This window comes from Empidonax traillii, unplaced genomic scaffold, assembly GCF_003031625.1.
Source record: "Empidonax traillii isolate 1590-97213 ecotype Southwest subspecies unplaced genomic scaffold, ASM303162v1 scaffold69:size3087049, whole genome shotgun sequence".
NCBI classification, from domain to species: domain Eukaryota; kingdom Metazoa; phylum Chordata; class Aves; order Passeriformes; family Tyrannidae; genus Empidonax; species Empidonax traillii.
The window spans coordinates 622,575-644,418 of record NW_020955262.1 but is presented as its reverse complement, the minus strand read 5'-3'; the positions used below and the strand labels follow the sequence as shown (position 1 = coordinate 644,418).

General features: G+C 36.5%; 1 protein-coding gene across 3 annotated transcripts in view; it reads left to right on the top strand.

Annotated features, from left to right (window-relative positions):
• Window positions 1-21,844, top strand: part of DENND1B (DENN domain containing 1B) — a 161,348-nt gene that overhangs the window by 69,135 nt on the left and 70,369 nt on the right. For 2 of the 3 annotated variants that reach the window (XM_027880389.1, XM_027880387.1), the window contains exons 5-10: window positions 606-725; window positions 8,213-8,282; window positions 9,876-9,956; window positions 12,721-12,780; window positions 14,536-14,589; window positions 17,334-17,444. In XM_027880389.1, coding sequence (XP_027736190.1) covers window positions 606-725; window positions 8,213-8,282; window positions 9,876-9,956; window positions 12,721-12,780; window positions 14,536-14,589; window positions 17,334-17,444 — 496 coding nt within the window. The remainder of the gene's footprint in view (window positions 1-605; window positions 726-8,212; window positions 8,283-9,875; window positions 9,957-12,720; window positions 12,781-14,535; window positions 14,590-17,333; window positions 17,445-21,844) is intronic. The other variant, XM_027880388.1, reaches the window with a different exon arrangement.

Below are 21,844 nucleotides of genomic sequence, written 5' to 3'. Positions count from 1 at the left end.
AAGATGAACTTGGCACAAATTCTTTGCTGGGCAACGTGTAGAGCAAAAAAAAAAAAAAAAAGGCAGGAAAATGTGTGGAAGATGCATAGGATGCATAGGGAGGCTACGGGCTTAACCAGTGAGGATAGTCAGAAGGGATTTAAAAAAAAAACAAGCTAGCTTTATAATGGCTGCTGTAAGCCAGGCCCATGTTATGACATGTAATAAATTATTTGTAGAATTTTAAAATTTTGGGGTTTTTTGCTGTTCTTCACTGCTGAGGTGTGCTCAAAGCCAACAAACTGTGGCAGGCTTGTACTGGCTTTGGCTTAAGTTTATTCTGTGCTTAAGAACAAACCTTGTGAAATGCCCTGTACTTTCCGAGTAGGGACCAGATGCAGTGGAGCTCGGAGCATGGAGCTGGGGCAGCAGCTGGAGGCACAAGTGCAGGAAGGACTGGGCTCTTCTGTGCCGAGGGGAAGGAGTGGGGTGCAAGAGACAACCTGGATGGTGGGAAGGGAGAGAAGAATAGTGAGGTTTGAGCATGAAAATACTTGAGACCAATGACTTAAATGCTTGTGTTTTGTGTGATTTAGTGGTTTTTTGCTCTGTGTCTGATTTTTCAGGGTGTCCCAAAACCAAGTAGGACAGCATTTCACCTTTGTGCTCACCGACATTGAAAGTAAGCAAAGGTTTGGATTTTGCCGTTTGACGTCAGGAGGCAAGGTCTGCCTCTGTATTTTAAGGTAAGTTGGTATAAGAAAAATTAGGTTCAGGATTCAATATAAAAAAAAAATACAAGAACAAAATTATCTTTTGCAAATTCTCTGCTAATGTGTTTTACTTCTCTATCAGGGTGTCATTTTTCAACAACAGTTACCCTGACTTAATCTTTTCTTCCCTCATCAACCTAGAAACAAATGTTTTTGCTGTACTCCCGACATTGTCACTCTGGCTTCTAACACTGTAGAGTAAAAATGTTTAATCCGTTACATGCACTCAAGTATGCACATTTAAATACAGTATGGACTGCTGCAAAGCAAAGGATGTAAATTCTCAGCTGGTGTAAACCTGGGTATTTCTTTTAACATTTCCCCGTAGACGTACATTAGCTGAAGATTAGTCAGTGGTCTGTTACTTGGTAGAAATAACTAGGAAAATGAAAAGTGGCAAGCTGTAGTTTTTCACTGAACCGTAACCAAAGCATTGCCTTTATTACTTTTATTATGACAATTTCAAATTTACAATGCACAGCTGAATGCGTAACAGCACTAGCTTCAGAGCATTGTACTTCTTGCTGGGGAGTCTGTTTGTCTTTAGTGTGTGTGTGTGTGCGCTGTGTTTAGCTCAGACAGAAAGAATGCATCAGTATTTCCAGCTGATATGTTCTGGTATCTAGTCTGGTTTTCACTCTGAATCCAAGATTAATTAGAAGTGACCAAGTGAAAAAGGACTAACTAAGCAGATTTATTTTGGCATTTTATCTGTTTCCCCCTCTCGCATGATTGTTGATCTTAAATTAACCAAGGTAAAAAAAAAAATTAACAAATAAATGATGTCTTTATATGTAAAGAGTGTGTGTGCATGTTCACACTCACATTTGTCTGTATGTCAAAATAACATAAAATGGTATTTGCTGCATTTATATACACATTGATGACTGATGTATGAGCAATTCAAACTACTTGTTCACCACAGATATTTGCACAGTAGTCATAGACTTTTATATAAGCACACAAGTGCAGGTGTACATAAATGCCATGTCGAACTACCATCTCCATATGCTCATCTCTGTATATTGCCTCGTTTCCCGGTCGGGGCCACTCCCCGGGCAGATGGAGCTCGTTAGCCCTGTAAGGCAATCCATCTACGTCCTGAGGACCTCGATGCCACCGTCCAAGCTCGCTTGGCCCCGGCAGATGAACCTCAGGATTAAAGGGTGGGCTCAGTTCCGCGCACACTGTGTCTCACCTAAAAAATCCAGTGCGCAGGCTGGAAGGTGGAAAGACCTTCCTCGGTTCTTCGTTTGTGAAGACTGGCCATTATTTATTATATTGCCTCAAACAAGAGGAATATATAAGATTGCTGACTGAGGCTTTTATAGCGACAACTAGAGATAGTCCAATACAAAAAACTTAGTTAAGTCATAATAAATAACTGAAATATAAATAAAAATCTCTGAAAAGAAGAGCAGAAACAAGCCAGTAAAAGTGATGAGAAGGAGATACTGTAGAGATTTTGGTAGACTGGTGAGTGGGTAACAGGACACAACTTCTCCCATGTGCTTGTCTTTTGTTGATGGTACCAAACCATGTGTTAACCAGTGCCAGGGCTGCTAAAGACAGAGGTTTTGAACTACTGAATGGGATTCTTAACTGAAAGCTGAAGAAAAGGCTGCTTGTCCATCAACAATTTAAAGCAATGTCTAAGATTCAAATCATGTGGTTTATGGGACTTCTTTCTGTAATTCATTCTTTAACAGAAACACTAACTAAAGGAACTTCTCTGAATTTTCAGCCACATGGCACATAGAAGTTTCTTCTATAAGTTTTACAGGATTTTTTTGTGTTCTATATACACATATCTGAATTGTGTAAACAGAGTCTTACCCAAATCAGAATGTATTGTTCAGGTTCTCTGTATGTTTATAAAGCAAAGTAAAAATCCCCCAAGTTAGCTTTCTCAGGCGTTGTCTAAAATGTACACGCAGAGCTTGACTGCACTTGCCAAATTCAAAGTGCCAGTAAATGCTAAACCCATAGTAAGGTGAGAAAATAAATCTTGGATTATTCTCCAGATATGTTGTGTGATTCCTTTGCGAGTTTTATTTATTTATTTATTTTTTAAAAAACTGCATGGCTGCTTTGTGAAACTCTCAGTGAGGATCCTACTGTGTCACCTCCTCCCTCTCCACAAACTGTTGAACTAATGTGACCCCATAAGACAGCAAGATACCACAGTAGGCATATTGTAAAATATTTTGTTGTGTTCACTGGATCTTTTCTCCTAGTTTGTTTCTTTTTTCCCCTATTTTTAGGTAATGGTTTTGTTAGTTGAGATTTTAAGTGACACAATAGAAACTTTAGTGTTCACTTTTGAATAATAGAAGGAGACTCATTTCTTCTGGCTGTTGTTTCTAAGTACCACTGCTACTTGCTGTAGGAGTAATACTTTCTGGTTTTACATTAAATTGTTTTTGTATTACTTGAATGGTTTTTGTACAAAGTACAAATAATTTGTTAAAAATCCTGAAACTGTTGATGGACTCTGAGGTTGACCTTAGGTATGCTGAGGAACACAAAATGCACCATTAAAATGCTTAGTCCCAGATTTCATTAATTTTATGACTATAAAATTGTCACCTATGTTTCCAAGTGAAATGCTCTAATAAGGAAGACAGGTTTATGTGGTAAGGCTTTGTAGTTCTTCAGTTCAGACCGTGCTTGAAGCTTTTTCACTCTTCCTTTAGGCAAATCCCTTAGAAGCAGAATGTTTCAATTTTACACATTTTGTGTCAATTTTCCAGACAGAAAAGCAGCCTCTAGACATTAGACATTTAGCTACGGAAAGGCAGTTTCCTTAGTTTTATTTGATTACTAGAAGTTAGATTCCTGCTGATAGTTCAGGACTGTTAGTGGTTACCTGACTATTTGACAGAAAACATTTCCTCTCCTTTGTTTAACCTTTGACTCATGAATGTAAAAGTTTTATCAGAGCTATAGCAGAAGCACCAGTGAGGTGGAAGTCTACTTATGGCAACAAGGGTTATGTGTGACTTTGAATAAAAGTCTGAGCTCTTGCCTTATGGCTCATTTGGACTGAAAGAAAATGCTAAGGACGTTTTTAATTAACCATGAAATATCTTGGTCTCTTGTTTTTGTGGCAGACGGTGGCTGTACTTTTAAATAAAAACCCTTGTATTCTCCACCGGGGAATATATATCTATTAAAACAATACTGTGTATGTTTTGATGTTTCTCTTTATTATGGAAGAAAAATTTAGAGAAATTTTTGTATGTTGTTGGAGGTTGCCCTATGTTTGTCCTGTATGTTTGTTTCTCAGACAACTATTGATTATAACATGAGGAATGTGAAGAAAATGTGTACAATTAAAGGAAAATAAATAAGAAACCAGTAATGGTTTCATAGTTTAAGAAACAAAATTGTTTTTATTTGAAGTTTAGGTTTCTACATACATTAAAATTGAACAGTAAAGCCCTGTTTTTCCTCTACTTTATCTATTGTGAAGGGGCTTCATGGATAACCTTTTGACGTTTTCATAAAACAGCTAATTAATTATAAAATGCACTCCTCATAAATAATTTTATGAATACAAATGTGGTGGTAAGGTCTTTCTAGTAATGGACTTTAATTTTGGTTTTATCTGGTGTTAAGGTACATATTAGTGTGACAGTTTTGAGTTAGGAATAGTATATTACAGGTCTCTGTTGTTACCCAACATAATCCATGGTGATGGACACTTGTGTGTTGGATGACTTTTCTGTACATAGACTAGTTCTTCTGTGCAAAGCAAAGATTAAATAATTTTGCAAGATTTGCTATTAGGACAAGCTAAGAAGATTCTTTTACCGGCAATGCTTCTTGTTTTTAGCTATCACACACAGAAGTGCCATACAAGGCAACAAGGCCAAGGGCCAGCTTTCTGCACTTGGGTCCTAACAAGCCCAAGCAGTGCTGCAGGCTGGGGGAAGAGTGGCTGGAAAGCTTCAGAAAAGGACCTGGGGGTGCTGGTGCCGCTGAACACGAGCCAATGTGTGCCTGGGTGGTTACAGAAATAGTGTGACCAGCAGCACCAGGGCAGTGGTTGTCCTCCCTACTGGGCACTGGTGAGGGGCATCTTGGATCCTGTGTCCAGTTCTCAATTCAGGAAAGATTCTATGATTTGGTTTACAATGCTTTATCCAATCTGATGTACTGGATAAAGATGTAAAACATAGGCTTTAATAATCATGGCAATGTTTGTCTATGAATAAATCTGTTTACTAGAGTAGTTGAAGTAGATTAATAGGATTATTAACAAATGTGCCTTCCAAAATGGGCCTATGATATAAGAGGACAAAAATGTTGGCTGACAACCTTGAGGATGCTACAAAATGTGAAGAGCTTACACTAGGTCTTTGAACTGAGAATCTAAAATACCGCCTGAGAGTTGTCCTTATTATGAACAAACACAACTGTGTTTATTTTTGAATCCAGAGATATATCCCATATGCACACACACAAATGCATTCTTTGTTGTTTATGAAAGCAACAAATATAACAATTCTTTATTATATCAAATTAATTACAATTAGCAAATTTATAAAAGAAATATATGAAGGGAACTTTTTTTTTTGCTTTCCAATAGGTCTTTGTGATATTTTGTTGCAGTAAGAACATTATAATTAAAAATATTGTCAAAAACTTTTGCAATTAAACTGTTCTATTGAAGACCTGAAGATTATGTGGAAAAGAAGCAGAGGACAGGTTTTGGCAGCCTTTGGTTTCATACAATATAATGTAATGGAGTACTTGTTTTGATTTCTTTAAGTTTTCAGGTTTAAGAGGCACATTGAATTCCTATTAACCTCATGTCTGTGATTATAAGGATTAAAGCAATTCTTTTTCCAGCCTTTCAGCTCAAAGGAAACTGACTTTTATAAACTGTGTTGAGGTAGTGTGTTTTTACAATGTTTTTCTTTGCACTTTTGTTACACGAAGACACAGAAGTGTATCTTCAGCCTGATTTTGCTAAGGGAACAAATTCTTGTGCAAGTACACTGGTCACCCTGCCTCACTGTATGAAACAAAAGTTCTCCCTTGGCTTTTTGCTAAGGTTCATTAATTTCAAATAATGAATTTGACCCTTTTATGCCTAGACTTAAAAACTGCATTTATTTTTCTTTTCTCAGTAAGACAGGAGTTGAGCTCATACACACAGGAAAGAAGCATGGTTAATATTTTATTCAAGTAGGAGCATTTATTTTTATAGAATGCTGTTCATGAGTTTACAATGTGAAAAATAGATGATCAGAGGAGATTTTGGAGTATTCGACAGCAAAATATGCTGGGGTCGTGTATGCTGCTAATGCAGAGCGATAGCAACGGAGTGGAAAACCTTTAGATAGTTTCACCCATTTGTGTGTCCTGTGTTATAAAAATGTTTTACAATTTGTACCTACCTCGTGCCTTGACTTGGGCAAAACCCTAGGACAGTGTTCCAGTCCCTGCTGTAATTTGAGGCTGTAAAGCTGCTCAGTAGCTCTGACATTTGCAGGTACTCTGAACGCTGCGGTGAACAATTCTGTTTGCCCATCTAGGCTGTGTTTCAGCCATGTGTAAAACCAGGTTAACATGATTTCAGAAGATAATAGAACAGGAGTCCTAGGTGAAAGAAAGCTCAAAGATCAGATGTTTGAGGTGCTGTTATGATGGGTGTTTTACAAGGGGGCGCAGTGTTCACGCCTGTTAGCTGTGAGTGACCTTACACAGGTGCACTGAAGTAAATTTTGTGATTATATAAGAATATATTGAATAGCAAATGCAATAATCTCACACCTTAACCACTGTCAACAATACCAAGCATTAAAAGTGCCTGTGAGCATTAAGAGGTTGATGTAGTTTTGATTAATAGCTGGCACAGTGTATGGTCAAGTGTGATAAAGACATTAATACAGTGGCTTTAAAGGAAATCATTAAATCATTGCCATTGTGTCTCTTTGGCTTGGCAAGAGTAAATTCATGATGGGTTTTTGTGGTTTGTTGGTTTGTTGTTTATTTTTGGGATTGCTTTTTGTGTTGTGTGTTGGGGTTTTTTTAAGAACCAGCATTTAATCATTTTTAAGGATAGCAGAAAGTAAGATTGCTAGACAATGCATACCTGTGTTCGGATTTCTGCTGTTCTTTTTTTTTTTTTTCCCCTGACAACTGGGATCTGTTTCTACAGCTTTGCCAGCTGCGTACTGAGAACAGAGGTGTTAAAAAGAAAACATAACCCTTCACTGGACTCACTGTACAAAACCCTTTCTTCTCTACTAGCCAGGGTTTCCCCTTACAGCTTTCCTTTTCCTATCAGGGAAAACATTTAGTTCTGCATGCTGGACTTTTTTACAGTTGCAGTTAGAATGTTTCCTAAAATATATAAATTTGGAATTTTAAGGTCTGTCCACAACATGCCCTAAAGCCTTTAAGAAATTCATGTCTGTAGATTTACACTGCACCAAGTAACAAAGTCTGTAGTATTGCATATAAATAAATAAAACATTTCAGGCTTTATTTCCTTTCCAGCTCCCCCTTCTAATCTCAAACAGAGATGTCTCACAGACATGAGAGGATGTGTAATTTGTAAATGAGGTGTAATTTATACTGGTACTATTTAGTTTATCAGACCTAATAGCTTAAATATGGGTGATGGAAAGGTCTTTAGCATGTGGTCACTGATGATGTCACTGTTAAAGGTAACTCTTCTGTAAGTAGGTGACAAAAAATGGAATTGATTCTACAGTGTTTGAATTTCTTTCCCCATGCTCTTCAGTTGTGTCTTATTTATCTTGGATTCCTTTTAACTCAGGGAGAGTATTGCACTCATATGGGCTACAGACTTGTGTTAAAAGTCTCTTAAGTATTCACAGATTAACATGCTGCATGTTTACCATATTGATAAATGTTTTTATTTTTGGAAGTTAATTCTATCTGTAAAAATGGCTTTATAGGGAGACCATATTCTTACATATAATACAACATCTATACTACTGTGCAGCATTGCACCACTTGTCAAATATGGGGTACCTGGTCTGCTCAGGTCAAGTTGCTTTCCATTCTCCTGGGAAGCAGCAGTTCTGGCAGGACACCGGGTATGGGAGGATGTGGAATTTCAAAATTACAAATAACTACTGAAAGTTCTAACAGTTAATGATAGTGGGAAGGAAATTTGACAGTGTTTCAAATGGTTTTTTTGGTGCCTTTAAAATAAGAAGTCTGAGTATTATGAGCTAATCTGTGCTTAGTGGAACTTGAAACAGGTGCCCAGCATAAAAAAATCTGTTTCTCTGTCTGTCTATCTACCTATGTATCAGTGACATACCATCAAATTTGTGGGAAAAGTTTTATATGCTTTTTCCTTGTATGTAAAAATATTATAAAATTGTGCAAGTCAGATCAGTTATGGTAGTATTTTATAAGCACTGGAAAAATACATTGATATTTTATTAAACCATTTTTTCCTCCTCTTTTAGTTACCTACCATGGTTTGAGGTGTACTACAAGCTCCTAAATACCCTGGCTGATTATTTGGCTAAAGAACAGGTAATTTTAGATATTCTAGTTCTTTGTGTAAAATACTTTCCTTGAAATAATAGTCACCATTTGAAATGCTGAAAAGGAATTCTATACTTTTAAGAAGTTTAAAGTTTTAATTGGCTTTAGTAGTAAGTATATTCGTCTTACTGAAATTCAAAGAATCTGAACATACAGCTGCCACAGTCACTTGAATCCCACATTAGTCTTAAAAAGCTGCTGAAAATATACCTTTAAAAAGTGTCAGTCTCAGCATAGACAAGTCCTGGGTGAAGTGTGAGCAAAGTGTCACATCACTGGAGGGCTGTGACGTATCGATTGTAAACTGTAGATCTCTGGAACTATCTGATTATCAGCTGCAAACACGTTTTGTTCAGAACTGTATAAAATATGATGTACTGTTTCACCCTTCATATTAACTAAAAACTAACTCTCGTAATTCTGTCGTCTCAGCTAGCAGGACAAAATTACTTGCAGCATTTGGTGAAGAATCATGATAGTTTAGTTTGCATATTCATGAGCAATTAGATGTATTCCAGCATTACACAGCAAAGGAACTACTGGCATCTGTCTTTACTGGGAACATTAAAGCTATACCTTTCTACTTAAACTATACTCTGTACTAGATTACAATTAAAAAAAAAAAAAAGGCATCAGTATTCAGCCATATGCTGTTGACTGGAGAAGCTGACACTTCAAAAATGCATGAGGTATAGAATAAGCAATAAGTCTGCATTATAGTAAATGGAGTATAGATAATGATGATATTTTATTTAAAAAGGAAGTGCAGTAGGAAAGTTTGGTGTTAGCTATGTGTTTCAGTAAAGTGAGGAAAATATATGTCTTACAAATGCTCTAATGAGAACTTGGTTTGGGCCCCAATTTCACTGTAATAGAAAAAAATTGTTATTAAGGTTCTATTTGCAGAAGGGGGTGGGTGTTGTTTTGATCACCAGTGCTGGCATTGCAGCTATTACTTGAAGCAATTAAAGTAGCAGGGTTGTGTGTTTTGTTGTTTTATATGTTAAGAAAACTGCTTTGATGGGTCAGAAAGTTTTAGCAGTGTGCTGAAGCATTTTGTTACACTGCCTGGTGGCACACCTGTTGCAGGGGAGGCTGTTGGAGGACATTGCTCCCTCCTGGCCCCAGGCACTGTTCATCTGGCCAAGAGCTAGACCCAAAGTCTTGTTGATTATCTTGTTTTGTGTGTTCTGATGAAGCATTTTTATAGTATACAATATAGATATGTAGCTGCACATTTAGTAAAACTTTAAATAGACCTATGTCCTGGCTAACAGTTTTAGGAAGATGATGTGCAGGATGCATGGACAGTTTTCACAGTTTTCAGTTGCAAATGATGTGATTCATTCAAGGAGAATATGGGGAAATGTAAGAGGTTGGCTTAAATTGCAGATACCATCATTTTATGAGAGACAAAGCTGGCCTGAATTTTATGCTTAATTCATAGTGAAATACTTAAATATTACAATTGTTTTTGTCATTAAATGTTTATACTCTTTGGTAACATATAGTTTGATGTGTAGTAAGTAGTAATTAGTTTTTATATGATAATTAACTAACTTTTAAAAATATTCTCTACAGGAAAATGACTCAAATGATTTGTTAAAATCATTGTATAGCCATCCTGTGCCAAAGGCAAATGCTTTAGTCAGTTTAAGTGTGGTAAGTATTTTTTCTTTTTTATTCCTACTCTGATTACTGATTAGGAAATAGTAGGTGAAGTTGAAACAAAAGGAAATCCCAACCCTTTGAAAGAGTAAATTTATGTAGCTTCCCATCATTAACAGGATTGGACGACCTTTTCTTCTTTTTTTCTTTTTTTTTTTCCCTCTGTGCAGGGTAGAGTTTGTCTTGGTCTCATATTGTTTTCTGAAAGCTGTACTCATAAAGAAGCAGAAATTTGAATTTTGCTCTATGGATGAGAAAGTAAACTGCAGTGGGATCTGACAGTGCTAGAACTACTTCTTTGTGCTTCCAGCTGTTTCATGTAGACAATTTTGGTTTCTCCTGCTGTGCATGAGGAGACACTAACTCAGTTTTATTGCCTCTGATGTCTGAGTAGGTGGACTTGCAGGATTGGACAAAAGTCTGTGTAAGCTGGCTGCTTTCCCATCCTGCTTCCCCTTCGTCCTAGTTTTGCTTAATCATGCAAAAATGTTGTAAGAACAGTAGAAGTGCACTCTGTTATGGGAAGCTTTCATCACATCGAGGTGAAAGAATGTGTCCAGGCCTACCTTGCTTTTGTGCTCTGACTTTCTGGGATGTGGGACAGGGCACTGAATGTGTGACAAGATGATGTTATTGCAGAAACATCAAAAAGTGAACCTGTCATTGTTACAGTTCCAAAAGTTTTAAATGGAAATAGCTTACAGTTGTAGAGCTTGTGCGAAATATGAAGCCCATACAGAACCTCTATTATCTCCAAGACATTGTGCATGTTCAGAGCATCTGTACAGTTACTGCACTTGTCAGTAACAGTGCGTAAATAGCTGTTTCTTGATTGAACCAGCACAGTTTGCAGGACGGAGAAAGAAGGGATTTTTGTAAAGGCTTCCCTTACACATGCACACACTGAAAGATCATTAGATTATTTATCTTGACCTTATTTGTGTCATTTCTTGTTAATTTCAAATCATTTATTTTATAACTAAAGCCAGTACTTCAGTTGAAGTAAGCACAGACTCTAAAAAAACCCTACAATGAAAGCATAGACAAAGGAAGAGTCTACCACTTCTGTTCCAGCAGTTACTGACCCTTGCTGCTTAACACAATGCCACCTTTATTTTATTTTAATTTGTCATGTTTCAAATCCCTTGGTTTTCACTAGGCTACAGAGACCTAATATTTTCCCGCCTTGCACAGAGCTAATCAACTGTGTTTGGAAGTCCTTCCAGTCTTGTTTATTGTTTTTCACCAGAACAATACTGGGTTTTGAGGCTGCAGTTGGAATTTTCTCTGTTGATAAGGTTTTTTTCCTTCTGTTGTCAGTGCAATGTTTCAGTTCCTAGTACCTTTGCCAGAAATACCTCTGTATATCAAATAATATTTTTTCTGTCATTAATTGCAGTATTAAAACCAATTATAATTTGGCAACTCTGAAACCCCTTATAAAATATCCTTCTAAAGTCCTGTGGTTCAGAGGGACATAGAGAAGTTTTAGGGTTTCTTCCTTGCATTCCTTACAAAGAGTTCTCAGTGTTGCAGTTCATCTTGCATAGAACTTGCCCACCTCAAAATGAACGTGGTGGTGAATACAGTTGGCTACAGTGGAATGACAAACTGCTTGCAATGAAGTTGATACTTGTTGGTTTTATTTCAATGTTGTATGGCTTTGGAATTGTTTTTTTTCCTCAATTACACCTTGTTCCCAGTAGCTTGTTACATCAAAGAGTATTGTAATCTTTCTAGCTGAGCAGCGATTATCTAAATTCAAACCTCTTGCCAGGGACAGTTGAGCAAATATTGGGGGTTCAGATGGGGCAGAGCAGGAAGGAATAGATTACCTGGACTCCTGGTGCTTGTTGGATCTACAGGCATCTTTGGCTTCGTAATGCTGAGTGCTGCAGGGAAATGGTTATGGCCACTTTCTATTTTTACTCTGTGTGCCTGGTCTTTTGCAGTGATGTTTCTTTCTTGGTCCTGATACATTGTAAATAAGCTGGACTGGAAACTCCAGTAATAATAGACTTAAAAAGAAATCATAGTCAGAAAAATAATGGTAGAAGTGACATCATGGCTTTTCTTTGTGCCAGGATCAGTGTAGTTCAAATTTCATGGTGCAGAATTAGCAAGATCCCTCCCTCATTCCCTTGGGTGTGCAGCAGGGTGGATTGCAGCAGGGTTTGGGTGGCAGCCCCCGGTGGTACTTAGGATTGTGTGTGTATTACTATGCATAAATTAAACCCATTATCTGGATATGTGGTGTTTTCAAGTAATCCTTGGTTAAGAGGACACCAAAATGCCTTGGTCCAGTTAGGGACCAAGTTCTGCTCTCACCTCTTGGTCCTGGTAACAAATAGTCTGCAGCTGAATAACAAATAGTCAGCATTTGTTCTAATGAAACCTGACCTTAAATTTAATTAGGTCACTTTTCTTTTACCCATAGAGAGCTAGAAAAAGTGGGTTTTCTGTTTGTTTTTGTTTGTTTGTTTTTGTTTGGGGGGGGTGTGTTTGTTTTTGTTTGGGTTTTGTTAGGTTTTTGGTGGGATTTTTTTTGTTGTTTTTGTTTGTTTGTTTTTTGTTTGTTTTGTTTTGTCGGAAAAGCTAGCTAAGTCTGAATTCAAATGTGGGAGAAATAAAAAGAAGAAAACCTATTTTCAACCACTATTTTATACATGGAATCTTAGAAACATTAGAGCCAACTTTGGCCTTTTTTGCTGAAAAACTAAAAAGTCAATTGTTCAATCTTTCTCTCATCTTACATAAGAACCAAGAGATGATTTTTACAAGTGAGCAAGTTTTGAAAAATCAACCTTGTCTTGTATCGGTGAGTTTAAAAGGCACTGACTGTCTAAAGCCTATTGCAATTAAAGAAATAATTACTTGCTATCGGATATCTCTTGATTTCAGGCTTATTTGTACCTGTCCTTTGGGAGATTCTGCTGCTGTCTTTAGCCTAAAAGAGCAGTCTGATATTAATGTACCTTTTCTCTTTAAATCAAACTTCATAGCTATGTGTGCGTGCATCATAATCCTTGAATTGATGAACAAAACTTGCATTTTCTAGGGTCCTTTTTAGAGAAAACTTTATGCAGGACAGCAACTATTAATTTAGTATCTCTTCCAAGGTCATACATCTTCCTAAGGGAGTTCACAAAGATGTGCAAGGACTCCATACACATTATTTTTGCTGCTTTATGACTCCTAATGACTGCAGTAATGGCCTTTGCTTCTCAATCGTTCTGGCTTCCTTTTCTGTTTAATGAGTGAAATATTATTACTTTGTTAATTATAAATAATTACTTCTCTAAGTTATTAACTTTATTACTCAGAAATCTTTTGATAAATATTCTGTGACCTTATTACATATAGGAAATAATGTTATATTTTCACTGTACTTCTGAAGAATATAGATATTCTAATCTGAATTCCTGTTCTTGACTGGGAAAAAGTCTCAGCTTTTTTTTTCTCTGTTGATGCAAAACAATAAGCAGTGATATTTATTGTGCAAGTGGTATGATGTTTATGGGATGTTGTTTTAAAGCCAATTTTTTGCCTTAAATTTTAACTATTGCCAAATGACCTAATTTGTGGGAAGAATTTTCTATTAAATGTATCAAGCTGGTTTAATAAGTCTCCTACACAGACTTAATAGTATTAATTTTTTTTTTCTTGAATGCAAGACACATTTAATGTCTTAATATCTTTGTTTTGGTCTATCTTTTTCAAGTTTGACTTGAAAACAAACTGTGTCTTTGTGTTGTTATTACAATTTAAAAATATATTGTGAAAACAAAGTCTATTAAAAATGTCAAAATTCAATTAAAAACAAAACCCAAAAAGTCAATAATTATCATATTTACTTAGTATGTCCTAAGTGTTCTTACCCTTTCAAGATTTAGAATAAGTCAAAAAGCCTTAAAATACTGAGCTAAATCCGTGTCTGATAACTATTAAGAGCATTCGATTAATAAGAGTAATTTACATTACATCTGTTTTCAGTTTAATCCATTTTATATTTACATCCTAGATGGTCTTAAACTAAGATGCATAAAATTGCTAATGTAATTCATAAATGGTTGCGGAATCTCAAGCATTTCTACTAGCACATTTTTGATTAAAAGATGTTTGGAAAGAGAAGAGAATGTGTATATCTAGTAATAATATTTCTGTTCTATTCTAAATTATTTTCTCATGAGAATGATTTTTCTTTTCCATTCTAATTTTACATTTTTTCGTTTAACTGTTATTTTTTTCCAATTTTTAATTCAGTGCTTAAGTTAATCAGTGCTACTCTCAGGCTCGTGACAACACTTAAAGCTGACTTAATTTTAGTGTTGTTTCAAAACTGCAGTCCAGCATTTTGTTCCCTTGATTTGTGTGCTGTGTTGAACCAGAGCTTGTCATTTCATGTTGTGGTCTGCTTAATTCTTTGTCTAGTAGTGGTAAGAATGTTATTGGAAAAATGGCTATTTGCTTTAACAAAGATGGGGCTGGAAATCCTAAATGCTGGGTTTTTAAGAAGAGAATTTTATTTTTTCTGTGTGCATAAATTATAAATTATTTTTTTCCCATTGATCAGCACTCGTATTTCATTACTCCTGATTTAACTGGATTGCCAACAATCCCTGAAAGCGTAAGTATTCTGTTTCTTATTTAGCCTCGTTCTGGGTTGGGCTGAACTTTTGCTTTTATCAAGAAGAGCTTTTTTTTTTCTCTAACTGTTTTTAGAAGATGATTAATGTCTATTATTACAACCTTTAGCTAGTAGTTACTGTTGCATTCATTAACCCATTTAAAAACATTAACAGGGCATTTTTGACCACTGCTATATCCACCCTTTGTTCATAATTACTTGGCTTCTTTGCGTTTATTTGGGTTACTTATATAAAATATATTCTACTTGTGCACCTTGTGTTCTGTGAATACTTGCCCTTTAAACACTGCATTGCTAAGCTGCAAATTCAGCTATCAAGATATGCAGTCTTTTTTTTTTTTTTTTTTTTTGTGCAGGAGGGCATTGTTTCAGGCTTTCTGAAAACATGCTGTACCTGCTTACACTTGAATACTAACCAAGTTTTTATTGTTTTTGTTTTCTTTTCCTTACAAAGATTTGCATTCTGTAGATGCTAAATTCTTGGTGGTGCTGTGGGTAGATTGCAAATGTGACATCTCAGAGCACATTCTCTATGACCTGTTCAGCTGGATAGCATCCAATAAAGGAGCTTCGAAGCTTTCTGTTTTCCACTCTTGCCTTTAAATCTGAAATTGAAATATGGATGTATGGATGTGCATTTTTACACTTAGAAATAATGACCCCTTCTGTAGATGCAGCCCACAAAACTTGGGCAAGTTGTTGTATAGAGGGATGAAAGAGAGGACCCTTATTGTGTGGGCTCACTTGGCAGGACAGGGCTTAGTTTTTAAATGCATGTTTTCATCTGTTTCACCTTTTGTGTTTAATTCCTCTAAGAGATCTCTTGTTTTAGCTTATTGATTGGGGTTCTAATAGAACGTAATTTTGGAAGTTAGAAGGTGTGTTATGGGTTCAACCTGAAGAAAATGTTGAGAAGCATCTGTCTGGGCCTCTGACTGATGGAGGATCTTGGGGTGGTGCCACTGGAAATTTATTTTTCTGGTTCTGTGGTAGAAAGGTAAAATAATTTCAAGGTGCTTTTTTTGTAATTATTTTTCACTCCATTAGTAAAAACTTCATCCTTTCAGTATGAATCAAAATAGTATGGTACTAATGGAGAGTTAGAACACGCAGGGAGTGAAGAGATGAGGTAATTAGAGTAAATTAGTAATAAAATGAATTTTTTTTATTTCTTGTTGTAAGGTTCACATATTTCAGGGGCAGTAAGTTTTCAGATGTAACAGAAAAACAACTGTGACTGTCTGCCAAAGATACATTGGTCTGTACAAGATTGCAAACTGTTTTTTTACTGCAGCTTTTGCAACAGAGAATCAGCTCACCATTATCAACTGCAGTGTAAGAGGATGTCCAACGTAAATTGGACTCAAATTCTCATGGCACATCAGCCTCTGACAACCACTTAAAAGTATCACTTGAAAGACCAAAGTTTTTCTCTAAATGAAGTGTTTGTAGCCTTAAAGCTCTGTATTTTCTCTCTTCTAAAATTCTATGCAGCATGGACCCAGATTAACTCTAATATTCCATGTGTTCACATTAATCATGCATTTCTGAATTTACATGAAACTGGATTATCCATTGGATCTTTATCTTTTCAGTTTCTTTTTTTAATTTAATATTGCAGTATGTCCAAAAAGGAAGTCACCCCACTCTGACGCTTTTACTATTTGTCTTGCCCTGGCTGTTTTTTCAGGTCTGCATGACCTTGCTGCTGTGTGCTGACCACATCCAGAATAGACTGTTAGTCTACAATTGCACTTTTGATGTCTGTCCTTGGGCTGGGGCCCATCCTTGATAGACCCCCTACACGAATGTTCAGTAATGTTGTTGCCCCTGAGAAGAGATGAGTAAGAGTTCTGGTAGCAGATATGATAATGAATATGTGAAATGAAATATTTTGCATATTGAGGGGTGTATTAATGTATTTTTGTACATGTTCTCTAGTGTTTACAAAAATATGCTGCTTTCCCAGGCATTTTTGCTGGTAGCTGTTTTAGCTTACTCAGAGCTTGTGTGTCTCTGGCACTGTGCCCTGCAGAAATCCTGTTAAGTTTAGCTGGAACAGAGAGATTCCCCCTCCCCCCCCTCAAATTTTTCTCTTTCTCTCCCACTTTTCTGTTGTCTGAACTTTGCTTTTTAATAAAAGCCACAGTGGTGTTCTTATCAAGGGTGAAAAGGGTGGCTCCAGTACCTGCCACCAGTTCTGGATGTTTGATGTCCTGGCACATACAGCTCAAGCAAAAGTGTTGGTGTTTTTCAACGAGCTGTTTTGGGGTACTTGAAATGGAATAAAATGTGTTGATTTTGGGAGAGCCTGGCAAAAGTAGCAGTTTTATTACTGTAACTATGACAGAACAGTTAGCACAGTGGTGGAAGGTCTGTTCCTGGGTCAGAAGTAAAAGTCACCTTAAAGCATATGGTGCTATTGATATGATACCAATTCAGTATTTTTTCAAATTTGAAAAAACAAGAGGGCAAATGTAGGTTGCAAGCATAACAAAGTGAGCAAAGTGTTAATAACTTACACCACAGTTAGTTTTCCATTGATTTTAAAGACCAATTAATTATTTTTAAAGCATAAAAATTTTAATGCAAAGGGATTTGTTTTAGCTTGTTTTTTTTCCCCCCCACCTACTAATTTTCAGAAATGTTCACAACTAATATATAAAATGTTCCACTTAGCTACTACTGTTGTTATATTGTAAACATTTTATTTATTTAAACAGAGAAACCTCACTGAATATTTTGTTGCTGTGGATGTGAACAACATGCTGCAACTTTATGCCAGTATGTTGCATGAGAGAAGAATCATTATTACCTCGAGCAAACTAAGCACTGTAAGTACTTCACACATCTCCTTTCAAGTAGGATATATTGAACATTTCAAAAAATGACCTGCAGACCTTTGTGGTTTTAGATATGTTCCATTTATAAGACAATATCTACATACTCTTCTAATATATGGTTTTAGCCTGGCTCTTGAAGTACAAAAGTCTGATTTATATAAGACCTACTCAGATACATTAAGTCAGGTTAATTATTTTTCTTATCAGGAGATGAGAGTTCTTTAACTCTCCTGAGTTCATTTCTGTGCCTTCTAACCTAAAAAGAATTCTTAAGGGCTATTATAAGATCTTTATTATTCACTTGTGGCTTATTCCATTGGAGCTACTTGAAAGAAATCAAGGGTCCGTAATAATAGCTGCTATCCTAACCTGGTAATAGGTAGATTCATCTTTGTTAGAGTGGTTTGGGAGTGCACATTGTAATATCTCTGATTTGGAGCAGCTCTTCGGACTGTCAATAACATGCAACTCAAAATAGCAGTTTTTTAATTAAAGGCTTTACTCTAGTGCCCACATTAAATTTTTTTTCCCTTATGTCTGCTTAGACTGCTTAATAAAAGAATGTCGTGTTTTGTTTTGAAAGTATACCTAAATATTCAGATGTAATTTTGTTTTACTCTTCACAGAATCTTACAGGCTTTTAAAATACCCTATTTTGCATCACTACAAGACTGTCACTTTATAACCAACGTTAATCATAGAGTATAATCCTTATGCAGAATCTTTAGCCCATTAAGCACAGTCACCTTAATTTTTTTTTTCGACAGTACTGCCTAAAACATTTTGTTTAATATGCTTTCTGTGGTGGAAAATACACTTTATATTTCTGAACACTACTCTTTGTAGTCCCAAATAAATGAACACATGGTTACAAGGTTGGATACAGCACTAAAAGTTACTATTTTCAAAGACTTGCAAGTGCTGATTTCTAATACCTATGTGCGCATGTAAGGAGTGAGAATTTTTGGATTCTAAATGGAGGATACAACTGCTTAAATTTTTTTTGAGTCAAAAGTAAATTGAAGGTAGAGAACTGTCATAAAAGTCTGACAGGTTTTACAATCCTCATAGGTAGTAGCAGTTATCTAACTGTAAAACGTTGGATCATACAAATAGAGGCCACGTGAACAACTGAAAACCAGAAAAATAAATTGTAAATGAATTTAGGCAATCTTCAGAGTAGTAGTCTGTGATATACTTTTTGACCACCAAAGACTTAGGAAATCTTAGGAAATGTCCATATTCTATTACAGGGTTTTTCTCTTCTCCCCTTCCTGAAATGGCTCAGGGAAGAGTTGAGCATTACAGCACACTAATAAGACCGCCTGAATGGGCAGATAGAATTTGAAGAGAAAGCCCTTTCAAAGAACCTGTCTTAGTAGAAGCTCACATGATGTAGCAAAACTGTGGAGTCAGATTTATTTTTTTTCCCCCAGTTTGCCAGTCTGGAACGCAGCTTGCCATGTTTAAGGGGGGGGGGAAAGGTAGAAAAAGAAAAGAAATACACTATTAAAAAAGCTCATCTCCAATGATGCCACAGTCAAGCCTCTTTTACTGCTCCAGTAGAGAGGAGATAGGAATCATGATGGCAGCTCTGTGCCTGTGGAAGGTACATCTTGCAGGTGGGCACGTGTCCATCTGCTTAACACGATTTAGAGTTGTACTCTCAGCCTGCACTTGGATCGATTTGAGACTTGTTTTTTTTTTTTTTTAGCCTGAAAATCTTAGCTAGTCTCTATTGCTGTGATATGACAAGAGAAGATGAGGTATCAGAGTTAGCCTGCGCTGATCTCTGCCACCTTACTTATTTGTTCAGATTCCAGGCTCTTTGGGAGTCACTACAGAACAACAGATATAAATATCCTGGTTGTGAGAAACTTTCACTTTGTAAACAATTCAACTGTTTATTCCAAAGCCTTTAATGAATTGATAATCATCTTCCTGGTGTCCTCAGTTGAAAATAATTTATATCACTTTTCACACATTTGTGGTGGCATTTGGGTGTCCTGGAGAGTGTCCCCAAGCTGTGAATGTGAATAGATTGCAGATCAAATTCAAAAAGATTGCAGATCAAATTCAAAAAAGCACTTTCTTCTCGTTATTTTTTCAGTCTACTACCATTACTTAAGTCATAGCTAAACAAAATTACTGCTACACCATGTTGTATCCACTTCTGATACAGGATAGGGTTAATTTTCATTTGGACTAGTGAGTTCTGATAAAACAAAAAAAACAGACCTGGCTTATCAAGAGCTTTGGTTCAGAGAACTGCTACCTGCTCGTCTCTTTCCTAAGCAGAACAGGACTGATGTGTGGCTTGCTTCTTTACAGAGCAGTGTAGATTAAAAGTAAGTTAAATGCTTCTCAGTATCACTCGTAGGAATTTAATGGAATTGCCAAGAATGATTAAATGTGATTTGGCATAAGGTATTTCTTCTTTAAAATATGGATTGCTTGATGTACAATAAGCAAATGACATGTATCTGGACAGTAGCCTTTATGAGCTTTGTGCTGTTTTACTATTCCATACAAAACACACAGGCTGGTACTTTGTGTTGCAAAGGTCATGTTTTAATATTCCTAAATTAGAGCTTGATACTTGAAAAGATTGTTTGTTCAAAAACAGTGCTATCAAGTACAACTTTCTGTTAAGGGAGTTGTGCCTTATCTTTGGGGTTAAGTGAATATCAAGTGTTTATGTCAGTTCATGAAGACTGGGTTGTGATGTCACCTTCAAGTTATCAGCTCTGTTTCGGTTCACTATCTCAGGGCAGTGACTGATAACAAAAGGCATAATTCAAGGCCTTGCTCACTTTCTCCTCACCCTTCTTGTGGGGGCCAGGAATGGAGAATTGCACTTACTTTTGCACAGGAATTCTTTGTCTAGCATTTCTGCCCTATATACTTTTATCATACTTGAGTAAAGGATCAGTCCCCTTATGGAAAAAAGGGAGAGGAAATGATGCTATACTTAAAAATTTTTACTTCAGAGGAAAAAAAAAGGAAAGAGAAAAGACAGTAGCCTATTTTTATTAGTGTTTTTTAATTAGAAGAAAAAAAGTACTGCCTTACCTTGAGGGTGTGTTTCAGCTTATATTTTATTTCAGCCAAGCAGGCTTTGTTTTTTGGTCATTGTCAGATCTTTGCAGTTGCTGTGTATTCCTTGCATCTTCCTTTAAATTGATTTTCTGTGGTTTTATCTCCTTTAAAACTCCTTTGGTGGAGATATTCGTCTGCTAGCCCTTCCAATTACTACCAAGATGTAAGTGGAAACTTCCCACTACTCCATTCTGTTATAGCTTCTGGGTCACTATTTGCCCTAACTGTTGATTCTTTTATTAGCTTGACTTTCCAACCACCTTAATAATGTGATTATCACCAACCTCACAGCTTGCTTCAGGCTTAGCGTTTAGAGTGAGATGGATTCAGCTAGCCTGAGGATTATGCTCTGTAAGATCTGTTTGTAGCAAAAATTACCATTTCTGTCTTTTGAACAGTAAACTATGAAAGAGAAACAAATTATATGGTTTTGGATTAAGGGAAAGGATGAATGAAACAAAGGGATTGATCTGTTCATAGAGGTGGCTGTTAGTTATTTCACTTTGGCAGTAAAAAAGGGAAGACCTTTCCTAAATGTCATGCTGCATGTTCTTGCACAGCACTGTTTTCTCACACGTTACTGCATCTGCATGTATTCTTATTAGTTACATGGAGCTGTATGAGTTTCAGTATAAATAATTTTTTAATTCAGTCTTTCTATAAATTATTAAAGTGCTGTGGTTGGCTTTTTAGAGGAAGGCTGAACTACAGCATTGATTTTATGCATGCTGGAGGCAGGCTCTAGATGTTTCGGCCCCAAGTGCACCTGCTGTGGTAGTCTACCAGAACATCATACCACACTCTCATGTATTCAAAGCAAAGGAATAAATCATGATTTTACAACAGTGCATCAGTTGACTTATTGCTGTTTTGTGACCGGAGGTAGGAAGGATTGCTGTTTAAAGCCATGTCATCGGTTCTCAAGTCACTCAAGCATGAAAGCTTGTCATATGCCTCTGTAATTGTACCTCACCAGTCTCTCCCTAACTAGTCAGCTGGGGCTGTGTGTTTCGTCTCAAACACCCGGCTGGCCAGTGTCTGACAGGAGCTTTCTCATCATCCTGTCAGTAATATGCTAACTAGATTGTATCTTCTGCGGCCTACACTGGCAGGTGGAAAGGATGCTACACTTTAAAGCAAATGTCTAAATGTTATCTCCACTTTGACCAGTATTTGTTTCAGGTAATACAAGCCTGACGTGTCTGAGAGCATGGTGGTTACAAGTTCTGCACTGCACTGGCTGTAGGTTTCTTTGGTGAGCCCTACAAAACCAGTCAGATATGTCAATAAAA